A 10,862-nucleotide genomic window follows, 5' to 3' on the forward strand; every position below is an offset into this window, starting at 1 on the left:
AGAAGGGTTGTGTGGGACCTGCGCAAGGTGAGGCACAGAGCTGGGATGCGTGCCATAGTTTGGGGACCATCCCGACTACCACCCTGTCTGACCCTCCCTGCCCCACCAGTGCCCAAACACCACGCACAGACACAGGCAGAGTGGGGAGCACTGTGGTTTATTGTTCCCCAACACCACCCCAGTCACACAAGCACATGAGGCACAAGGGCGTGCTGAGGGCTCCCTGGGGGCCCCCCTTGGTTAATGGCAGTTGGTGTCTTCAAAGCCAGAGCACCCAGCAGAGACCCCCAGCAGGTGCTGGGGGGGGGCTGCCACAAGGCAGTCCTGGGTGAGGGTGGGGGTCCAACACCTCTGGTGGTCCCCAGCAGAGTCAGAGGCCAGGCCAGAGGAGGGCCCCCACCCACAGAGTCTCCTGCGAGCAGCCCTTTGGGACACAGAGACACCCACCAAGGGCAGCCATGGGCAAGCAGCAGGGCCCCCACGGGCCGAGCTGCACCCCCCCAACACACACACGCGCACACACACGTAAATACACACACACAGAGTTAAAAACAGGCTATAGTACACTTAAAATCAGCCCACGGAGCGCCGGGCGGGGGACGGGGCACTGCCAAAACGCCACAGCAGCCAGGACCTCCCCACGCCGCACCAGGGCTCACGGAAGGGGCTGGCAGGGAGGGACTGATCCTTCCCCCTCCGCCTCCCACCCCGGAACGCCCCCCCGGGCGGGCACAGGGCTGTGGGCGCTGGCTGAGCACCTGGGAATGCGACAGCCCCGAGGCTCTTCCGCTCGCTCAGCGTTTGCTCAGCAGCCGCCGGGAGCTGTTTCACCGCAGAAAAATCTCGACCAAACCCACCCAAAATCGCCGGCGTCAGCGCCGGGGGTGGGCTCGGCCCCAGCCCCGGGAGGTTTTTTAAAAGCACCTGGGCTATAAATAGACAAACAGACACACACACAGAAAAAAACCCAACCCAACAAACACAGTCCCGGGAGAGCGGCTCCGGGCCAGGAAGCAGCGCTGGCAGCTCGGGGAACAGGGTGGAGAGGCACCAGCCATGGCCCACGCCTCCTGCCTGGGGCACGGAGATAGCTGGCAGGGACACACCGGCTGCTGCCAGCCCCAGCAGCCCGAGGGGAGCACGGCACAGCCCCCTGCCGGCCTCCCCCCCACCCCCCCGAGCTCTGCACCATCGAGCAGCTGCTCTTGGAGAAGGGGGAAAGGATGAGCCCCCCACCAAAGAGGGCTCTGCACTGCACCCGGCTTGGGCAAAGGGGAGAGGCAGGACGGCAGGGCTGAGAGCAGCCAGGAGCAGACGGAGGAAGATGAAGGAAGCCTTCAGCGCACCAAGCGAGGGGCAGGGCGTCCCCCGGGAGGGTATCAGCTCATCTGGCCCAGGTAGTCTGAGAGCAGGAGCTCGGGGGGCAGGAAGACGTGGTGCTTGTTGCTGACTTTCATTTGACGTTTCCCTTCGATGTCTGAGCCTGGGGGGGAGAGGCAGCACTCAGCACTCAGCACATCCCTGTCGCCGCCCCCCACGGATCCCGAACGCTGCTCAGCCGCTTCCCCTCCTCCCTGTGCTGGGCAGAAAAGGCAGCTGCCCACCCCCCCAGCCCCCAGCCTCCTCCCTGCAGCCCTGCTGGCACCTCGCACGGGCTCCACTTGGCGTCATTAGTGCCCTCCTGCTGTTCTGCACAAGCAGCTGCTAATGAAACGCTCAGCAGCAAAGACTCCTCCGCGGGGACTGAGCCTGGGGCTTCTCCTCCCCTGCCCTGGCAACCAGACCCTTTGAAGGAAACCCAGGGGCAGGGCGTGGGCACAGCCAGGGCAGAGGGAGCCCTGGGAGGAGCAGCCTCACGCTTTGGGCCAGGAACCCAGAGCCAAGAGGAGAAAACGTTGTGAATGAGACTTCCCCAGGCAGGGCAGAGCCTGGTCACGACCCTGCCTGCTGGGCTTCACCCCTGCTGCCCACCCCAGCCCCAGTGCTGGGAAGCTTGGCTGCAGTCAAGGCTCCTCAGGGAGCACTGGGCAGCGGAGGAGGGCGAGGGGGGAGTTATCTGTGAGCTGCAGCACAAGGTGGGGCCGGGAGGAAGAAGGGAGGAAGAGGCTGAGCTGGAGAGGAGAGATAGTGGTGAAGGGAAGGGAAAACCAAAACCAACCCCCAAGCCCAAGCAGCAGAGGTGGGGCTCTTACTGGCAGAGACGAGGTCCATGTACTGGCAGAGAGCGTGGAGCAGCAGCCGCTCGAAGCTGGGGGAGGGGAGGGACAGGGTTAGAGCTGATGGCCCAGAGCAGCACCTCCCTGCCCTCACTTCACCCCCCACGGATCAGAGGCAGGCAGCACAAAGTGCCCCAAGCCCCTCTGCAGGTATCCCCGGGCACAGCCCTCCCCTGGGGGCTCTGCAAGGGCCAGGTGAATGCCCCCAGCTGGCAACCAGTGCCCAGCTGAGGGAAGGACCAGAGGTCTCAGCACTGCTAGATACCCTGCAGTGCTTGGGGCAGCTGTGGGGGAGAGGGGAAACCCAGATGGAGCAACCTGGGTGCCTGGCTGGGAACCTCAGCACCCCAGGCTGTGCTCTGTGGGGTGCAGTGACACCCCCAGAGCCCGGGGGTGGGGCACATACCTGTTGTCCATCAGTGCAGTGTAGACTGAGTGAGGGGTGACAGAGAAGAAGGCCAGCAGCTCCTCCTCCAGCCCCTCCAGTGTGCCCTGCAAGGAGAGGCAGAGGCTGTCAGGGAGGGGAGGGCACCAGTGGGCACAGCCCCAGCACCATGGGGGCCTCTGACTCCTGAGCAGTCACCACCAGCAGCTCCCTGGCAAATCATCTGGATGCAGACAGCAGGAAGGCACAAGGAAAGGAGGCAGCTGCCCTCTGCAGCCCCCAAGGCTGGGAATAATCTGGTGCCTGTCAACTCTGTGTGCCCAGGACTGGCATCACCCCCACACCCAGCATGGCAGCAGCCAGCAGAGCCTCTGCCTCCCCTCTCCTTCCTCCCCTCCCAACAGGCAAAGTGATGCAGCTCTCCCAAGCACCCTGACCCCAGAGGCAGGCAGCAGAAGCAAGTCTCATCTGAGAACCAACTGAGCGGAAGCCAGCAGGCAGGAGGAGCCCAGGCTGCTTCAATTAGAGTGAGGGAAACAAACAGAGCAGGAAAACAGCACACTGAGGAGAGAGAGCAGGGAGGCAGACACCCCAGGGCCTGGGAGAGTGAGTGTCTGGGCAGGCAGCATGGCACAGGGCAGCTCAGCACCCAGGGCTGGGCAGCATGAGGCCATGTGTCCCTCTCCATCCAGGCTTAGCTGCCTGCCCAGCAGCTTACACCCTTGGTACCCCACCCCCAGAATTAATGTGAGGCTTTCCCAACAGCCTGGTGGGGACCACCCTGAAGACCCCAAAGGCTCCACTGCTGCCCCCCGTGGGCAAACACACTGAGCTCTCCCCAGTCACCTGCTGCTCAGCCAGGGGAGGCTGGAAACCACCACACAGAAAACGCTCTGTGACAGCCAGAACAATCTGAGCTGAGCCAGGGGAAGCCATCTGCCCCGGGAGCTGAGGGTCTGCTCCCTGCCAGCCACCACTGCACAGCCCACAGGGCAGAGGGAGGGGAGAGGGAGGGGAGAGGGAAGGGGAACAGGAGGGGAGAGGGGGAACAGGAGGGGAGAGGGGGAACAGGAGGGGAGAGGGGGAACAGGAGGGGAGAGGGAGAACAGGAGGGGAGAGGGAGAACAGGAGGGAGGCAGGAGGAAAAGAGGAGGGAGGCAGGAGGAAAAGAGGAGGGAGGCAGGAGGAAAAGAGGAGGGAGGCAGGAGGAAAAGAGGAGGGAGGCAGGAGGAAAAGAGGAGGGGGGCAGGAGGGAAAAGAGGAGGGGGGCAGGAGGGAAAAGAGGAGGGGGGCAGGAGGAAAAGAGGAGGGGGGCAGGAGGGAAAAGAGGAGGGGGGCAGGAGGGAAAAGAGGAGGGGGGCAGGAGGGAAAAGAGGAGGGGGGCAGGAGGGAAAAGAGGAGGGGGGCAGGAGGGAAAAGAGGAGGGGGGCAGGAGGGAAAAGAGGAGGGGGGCAGGAGGGAAAACAGGAGGAAAGCAGGAGGGAAAACAGGAGGAAGGCAGGAGGGGGGCAGGAGGAAGGCAGGAGCACATTCCCCAGGAGCACATTCCCCAGGAGCTCCTCTGAAATTTGGCACCTGCCTGGCTGAGTGCCCAGATGCCAAGTCAGAGGATGGCTCCCAGGAAGAGGCACTGGCCAAAGCTGCCTGTGGGGTGCTGGCAGCTGGAGCCCTGCCTGCCCCAGCCCCCCCCAGCAGCCCCCAGCTCACCATGGGGATCCGACCCCGCTTGAGGGTGGCGCGCAGGCGGCGGCTGATGCGCTGGAAGCACTCCTGGGGCGTGTAGGCAGGGAGCCCTGCAGCAGGGAGAAGGCTCTCACACAGGGCTCACGTCTCCAGCACCCACAGGGCAGCTCTGGCACCTGCTCTCCCCCACAACCACCCCGGAGGATGACCCCAGCTGGCCACCTCCTTCGCTCCTGGACCTGCACAGAGTCAGCCCCAGAGCAGCAACAACCTCCCCAAGCCAAGGAGGGTGCAGAGACTTGGGGGTGTGCATGGGGGGATGGCTGCTGTGCCCACCACCCCCCACTCCCAGCTCCCACAGACCCTCCCTGCAGCACCCAGGGGGTGGGGTGAGCTCAGACACCCCCCAGCCCCAGCAGGGCCGGGCAGTGCCCGCAGCAGGATGTGGCCCTTGGGGAACAGTGCCCTGCCCAAAGAGCAGGCAAGGGAGGGAAGGGAGAAGCCATCCCCACCCAGTGTCCCCTCCCAGCACCTTTCCACTTCTCTTCATTCTTGACAGGCAGCTTCCTCCTGTGCTTCTTCCTGGCTTCCTCCTCCAGGTAGAGCAGGACTCGCTCCTGCTCTTCCCCGGACCGGTTCATGAAGTCATTCCAGATCTGCCAAGAGAAGCCACCAGGCCCCACTGCAGAGCTGTCTGGGGAGCAGCCAGTGGTGCATGGCCACCCTCAGAGCCCCTCCTGACACCCTGAGAGCCTCCTCCTCCTCCTCCTCAGCCACCCATCCCTAGGGGCAGCCCATGCAAAACAGGAGCAGCAGGTTAGAGAGGGCAAGGCAGGGGCTGGGCAGAGCTCCACAGCTGCACAGGGACAGAGTGTGGTGGACAGGAGCTCCAGCAGTGATGGATGACCTTTCTCCCTGTCTCTCCAGCTCCTGACTGTAACAACCACTTTGGGAGGAGGAGCTGTGGATTTCCCCCTGGGAGCCAGCACACCCAGGTGGTGACTGGGAGCCCAAGCGCTGACACAACAGCCCAGCCATGCAATCCACCCCCAACCCAGCTCACCAGGCTGGCCTGAAGGAGCAAGGGAAGAGCCCAGCAGAGCCCAGAGCACCCCAGATGGTGCAGGTTGCTCTGTGACCACAGCCCTGAGCACCAGACAGGAGGGAAGCCCAGTTTCAAAGTGCCCAGTTACAGCCTGGCCTTGCAACATCAGCTGGGCAGGCTGAAGCAATGCAGGGTTTGAGCAAGGGGAAGGGGATGCCCAACCCCAGGGGCTGCAGGACCAGGAGTCCTGAGATCTGATTCCCCCTCCCTGGCACATCCAGCAGCAGCTGGGAACTGGATGTAGAGATTCCAGCCAGGCAAGAGGACAAGAAGAAACAGCCTCAAGCTGCACCGGGGGAGGTTTAGGTTGGACAGGAGGAATGATTTCTTCCCCAAAAGGGCTGTCAGGGCCTGGAAGGGGCTGCCCAGGGCAGTGGTGGAGTCCCCACCCCTGGAAGGGTTTCAAAGTGCTGAGGGATGTGGTTTGGTGGAGACCTGGCAGTGCTGGGGCCTGATGATCTTACAGATCTCTTCCAAGCAAAAGGATTCTGTGGCTCTGTGACTGCGACACGAAGCAGGAGCCAGGCCACAGGAGCTCAGGCTGGGGAGGCAGAGAGCTCAGCTCAGCTCAGAGGAAGAAGGCACAGACACCAGGTACTGCCAGCACCACTGGTGCCATGCCCAGGGCCCCTCCTGAACCTACCTCCACGTAGGTCTCGTTGCTGCAGGCCTCAGTGAAGATGCTGGGGGTGGCAGAGTGGGTGAGCTCCCCCTCCTCGCTCCCACACTCGTCTCGCTCCAGCAGCGTCATCAGGTAGCGAGCTGGGGGTGGGGAGAGAGAGCAAAGGCCCTGAGAGGGCAGGCAGCACCCTTGGAGAGACCCTGCACACCCCCCCAGCACCCCCCTGCTTGGCCACCCACACTCAGAGCCTGCCCCAGGCCCTTACTGTTCTCCAGCCTCTGCAGGCTCTTGCGGCCCTTGGCGCGGGGGATGAGGTCGGAGTTGCGGACGGCCTTGTTGATGTAGTACTGCTTCCTCTTGGAGGGGGAGAACCTCTTGGCTGGGGAGTCCTCCAGAGGGGGCAGGCAGTCCTCAATCCTCCTGCAGGGATGCATGGCAGAGGGGTTTGAGCCCACCCAAGATCCCTGGGGCCACAGCAGTGTGAGGAGAGGGAGCTGAGCGGGCACAGCCCATGCCAGAGGGGAGAGCATCGGTGTTAAGTGCAAGAGGCTCCTCCTGCACAGGGCCCTGGACCCCTCTGGTCATGGCTAACAGCCTCATGGCACCATGGGGTGCTCAGGGGATTTACAATCACAGAATTGTTAGGCTGGGAAGGGACTTCAAGGCTCAGCCAGCTCCAACCCCCCTGCCACGGGCAGGGACACCTCACACCACAGCAGGTTGCTCACAGCCACATCCAGCCTGGCTGCAAACACCTCCAGGGGTGGTTTGGGGGTTTAAAGCAGCCACATGTGGTGGGGGTGGGGGGTGGGTGAGCAACCCCAGCAGCACTCAAGGCTAAACAAAGGCATTCATCCTTATTGTGGTCTTCCAGTATCTGAAGGGGGCCACAGGAAAGCTGGGAAGGGACTTCTGAGGGTGTGAGGGGGTGATAGGACTGGGGGAATGGAGCAAAAGTAGAAGTGAGGAGGTTCAGATTGGATGTTGGAAGAAGTTCTTCCCCATGAGGGTGGTGAGAGCCTGGCACAGGTTGCCCAGGGAGGTGGTGGAAGCCTCATCCCTGGAGGTGTTTGCAGCCAGGCTGGATGTGGCTGTGAGCAACCTGCTGTAGTGTGAGGTGTCCCTGCCCATGGCAGGGGGCTTGGAGCTGGCTGAGCCTTGAGGTCCCATCCAGCCCTAACAATTCTATGATCCCTGGGGAGAAATTCAACCCTCAACCCAAGGAGGCTGCCAGCAACTGGACCTTGTCCCTGCCACAAAGCTACAGCCCCTCCTGGATGCACCCATGGGTGCCTGGCTCTGTTAATAAGAACTCGATGGGCTTCTGGGGTCCATGAAGAAGAGTGTGGCCAGCAGGCCAAGGGAGGTTCTCCTCTCCCTCTGCTCTGCCCTGCTGAGACCACAGATGGAGTGTTTGTAGTTGTGTCCAGTTCTGGGCTCCTCAGCTCAGGAGAGGCAGGGATGTACTGGAGAGGGTGCAGTGGAGGCCAGGAGGATGATGAAGAGACTGAATCAGCTGTGTGATGGGGAAAGACCTGGGGCTGGAGAAGTGAAGCCTGAGAGGAGATCTTCTTCATGTCTGGAGGGTGGGGGGCAAGAAGGACCCAGCCTCTTGTTAGAGGTGCCCTGTGACAGGACAAGAGGCCATGGCTACAAACTGGAACCCAGGAGGTTCCATCTCAGCATGAGGTGAAACTTCTTTGGTGTGAGGCTGCTGGAGGCCTGGAGCAGGCTGCCCAGAGAGGTTGTGGAGTCTCCTTCTCTGCAGGCTTTCAAGAACCCATCTGGATGCATTCCTGTGTGCCATGCTGCTTTAGCAGGGGAGGAGGGGTTGGACTCTGTCTCTGGAGGTCCCTTCCAACCCCTACCTACCCTCCCCTGATTCTCTGGCCAGGCTGTGACCCAGACACAGACACAGTTGAGGAATGACCATAAAACAATTTGGTGTGAACATTAAACCACTTAATGCAACCACTCTGGTTTCAAAGTTCACCAAGGAGGGGAAGTTTCACTATCTCCATGCTCATTCTTTGCCCACTTGCTGAGGTCTCTGCCTCCTCACAGCTTCCCCTCTGGTTTGTTGTGGCTTTCCAGTAGGGCAGCAGGAGGTGGGGGAGAAAAACCAACACCACCAAAACAAACCACCACCACCACCACCCCCAAACCCTGGGCAGGGCTGCAAAGGGCAGCAGAATCATTGAATTGTTAGGGTTGGAAGGGAGCTCAAAGCTCAGCCAGCTCCAACCCCCCTGCCAGGGGCAGGGACACCTCACACCGCAGCAGGTTGCTCACAGCCACATCCAGCCTGGCTGCAAACACCTCCAGGGATGAGGCTTCCACCACCTCCCCTGGGCAACCTGTGCCAGGGTGAAGAAAGGCTGCTCCTTGTCCTCCTCACTATCAAGGAGTCCCCAGTGTGTCCCCTCCCTTTCAGCAGCACCCTGGGGGTGCTCCAAGGAGATCTGGCACCACAGCCAGGTGCTGGCACAGGCCTCCTCAGCACGCCTGATTGTGGCCTGCTGGCTGGGAAGGCAGCCAGCTCCAACCCACACCAAAACCTTGATTTCTGTTTTGTTCCCCCACCTCCTCCCTGTGCTGCTGAGCCAGGGGGAGGGGAAAACCCCAACCTCTCTTCCTTCCAGCTGGAGAGAAAGGGGTGGCCTGGGAGAAAGGAAAGGGATGCAGCACCCTGGGTGACGACGAACTGCCTGGGCAGGGAAGCTGTAACCCAAGCCACCAAGAGAGAGTGCCCAGGGGCTGGAGGATCAAGTTTTGATACAAAGGTGGTTTGAAAAGAAATAAATAAATAAAAATAGAAGGAGTCACCTTACAGCTGGCCCCAGCCTGGGGCTCTGAGGGCACAAAGAGTGGCAGCTGCGAGCCTGGCACTACCTGGAGCCGTCACGGCTCACCGGCCTGACCTGGGGTGGCTGTGCCACGGAAGGAGCCCTTCAAGAGCAGCCCAGGGCAAAGCACAGCAAACACTGACCCTGCTTTCCCAGGCAGGGGAGGCTGGGCTCAGGGCAGCAGGACAATGAGCAGGGCTTGGCCTCCAGCCTCCACTGGAGGGGTGAAAAACAGACCTTAAAAAAAGCCCTCGCAAAAATAAACCAGCCACAGAGAGGAGCAGAGGGTTGGAGAACCTCCCCGGTGGGGACAGGCTGGGAGAGGTGAGGCTGTTCAGCCTGGAGAAGAGGAGGCTCCCAGGGAGACCTCAGAGCAGCCTGCCAGGACCTGAAGGAGCTCCAGGAGAGCTGGGGAGGGACTTGTGACAAGGGCTGGGAGTGACAGGATGAAAGCTTTGAGCTGGCAGAGACTGAGACTGGAGATGAGGAAGAAATTCTTGAGGGTGAGGGTGGGGAGACACTGGCACAGGCTGCCCAGGGAGGCTGTGGCTGCCTCCTGCCTGGAGGCTGGATGGGAACTTGAGCAGCCTGGGCTGGTGGGAGGTGTCCCTGCCCATGGCAGGGGGGGCTGGGACTGGCTGATCTTGAAGGTCCCTTCCAACCCAAACCATGCCACGATTCTATGAGGTGTCACCAGGGACCCCCCAGCCCTCCCGGCCCCAGCTCCTTGGCAGCAGGACAAGTCACTGCCCCGTGCCCTCCTCTCCCTCCCAAAGCTGCTGGAGCCATTTGCAGCCATGCCAGGGCCTGGCACCTTGCCCCCAGTCCCTGCACTGCCACGTCTGCTGTTTGGCACTGCCACCTCTGCCTGTGGGACTCCATTCCAAGCCGGGAGGCTCACAGGTGACAGTGACCTTAGGCCTGTGCCAGGCTGTAGAGTGTTGGGCACCCAGCCAGGGGCAAGCAGGTGTCTGGGACGAGCTCCACTTTGAGTCCCTTATCAGCAGCTGCAGTGCTGGTCACCGGCACGGTCAGCCCGAGGGAGCAGGGTCCAGACCAAACACTGACCCCCCGGGCACAGAACACCAGCTCCAGGGCAGAAGGTTTGGTGGCTTCTCCTTCGCTTCTCGTTTCCAGACATGAAATGGGAAGCCCCCTGGTCCCGGTTCCCGTTAGTCACCGTTTCACCGGCGGCATACGGCACCGACAGAGCCAAGCCCCTGCTGCCTGCCACACGGGACCGAGCCCCGCGGGCTCGCCGGGTCCCGTCCCACGGCTCTAGGCGGCCCCGTTCCGGGCTCGCTGGTGCCCAGGCTGGGGGCAGCGGGGCGAGGGTCAGCAGCCCCTGCCCCAGCCGGGACGCCCCCCGGGACCGCACCTCCCGAGGGACCCCGGCGCGGCACCCCCGGCACATCGCGTCCCCGGCCCCGGTGTCCTCAGGGAGCCCCGGTGACCTTCGGCGCGGTAAACACTAATTAGCTCATTATCCTAATCACGGCCTCCTGCCTCTGACAGCCGCCTCCGGCTGCTTCCCTGCGCCAGACCGCGGAGGCAGGAGCTCTCCCCGGGCAGCCGCCCCCTCCCGCCGCTCCCCCGCTGCCTCTGGGGGTCCTCACCCGAAAAACGGAGCCCCCGCCCACGGCCCGCGGGGAGGAAGCGCAGGGTGCTGGCAGCGGGAGCGGGGAGAGGCCCGGAGCCGCCGCCGGGCCCCGTGGGCAGTGCCCCGCTGCCCCGGCCGCCCCACAGCCCGCCCAGGACCCGCACTCACGGGAAGGGCTCCTCGGGGCCCGCACCACCCCGCAGCACCACCATGGCCCGGCTCGGCTCGGCTCGGTTCAGCCCGGGACAAGCGGCGGCACCGGGACCTCGGCGGCCCCGCCGGAAGTGGCGTCAGATGGGCGGGAGGACCGAGAGTCCCGCCCCGGGGTGCCGCGGGAGCGGGCAGGGTGGGGTCACGGAGGGGTGATCCTCGCAGTACCGGGGCTCAGCGGCCGCCAGAGCCCCA

At 63.0% G+C, this 10,862-nt stretch overlaps 1 protein-coding gene across 1 annotated transcript; it reads right to left on the bottom strand.

The window, feature by feature from the left end:
- Positions 1–140: 140 nt before the first annotated feature.
- On the bottom strand, positions 141–10,788 carry R3HDM4 (R3H domain containing 4). The gene is made up of 8 exons (XM_068156253.1): positions 10,626–10,788; positions 6,277–6,431; positions 6,033–6,151; positions 4,817–4,940; positions 4,309–4,394; positions 2,623–2,708; positions 2,193–2,248; positions 141–1,483 (listed from the first exon to the last, which is right to left on the bottom strand). Exons 1-8 carry the CDS (start codon positions 10,667–10,669, stop codon positions 1,380–1,382), a joined length of 774 nt encoding a protein of 257 aa, XP_068012354.1. The 5' UTR covers positions 10,670–10,788; the 3' UTR covers positions 141–1,379.
- Positions 10,789–10,862: the final 74 nt, after the last annotated feature.

This window comes from Melanerpes formicivorus, unplaced genomic scaffold (assembly GCF_026170545.1).
Source record: "Melanerpes formicivorus ecotype bairdi unplaced genomic scaffold, bMelFor1.0.p_v2 SCAF_34, whole genome shotgun sequence".
Classification (NCBI taxonomy): Eukaryota; Metazoa; Chordata; class Aves; order Piciformes; family Picidae; genus Melanerpes; species Melanerpes formicivorus.

Coding starts and splice junctions, on each gene's coding strand:
- R3HDM4 (XM_068156253.1), bottom strand. CDS start 10,669: ATGGTGGTGCTGCGGGGTGGTGCGGGCCCCGAGGAGCCCTTCCC. Junction 6,432..10,625: donor GGCCCCGAGGAGCCCTTCCC/GTGAGTGCGGGT, acceptor GCATCCCTGCAG/GAGGATTGAGGACTGCCTGC. Junction 2,709..4,308: donor AGCGGGGTCGGATCCCCATG/GTGAGCTGGGGG, acceptor CTCTCCTTGCAG/GGCACACTGGAGGGGCTGGA.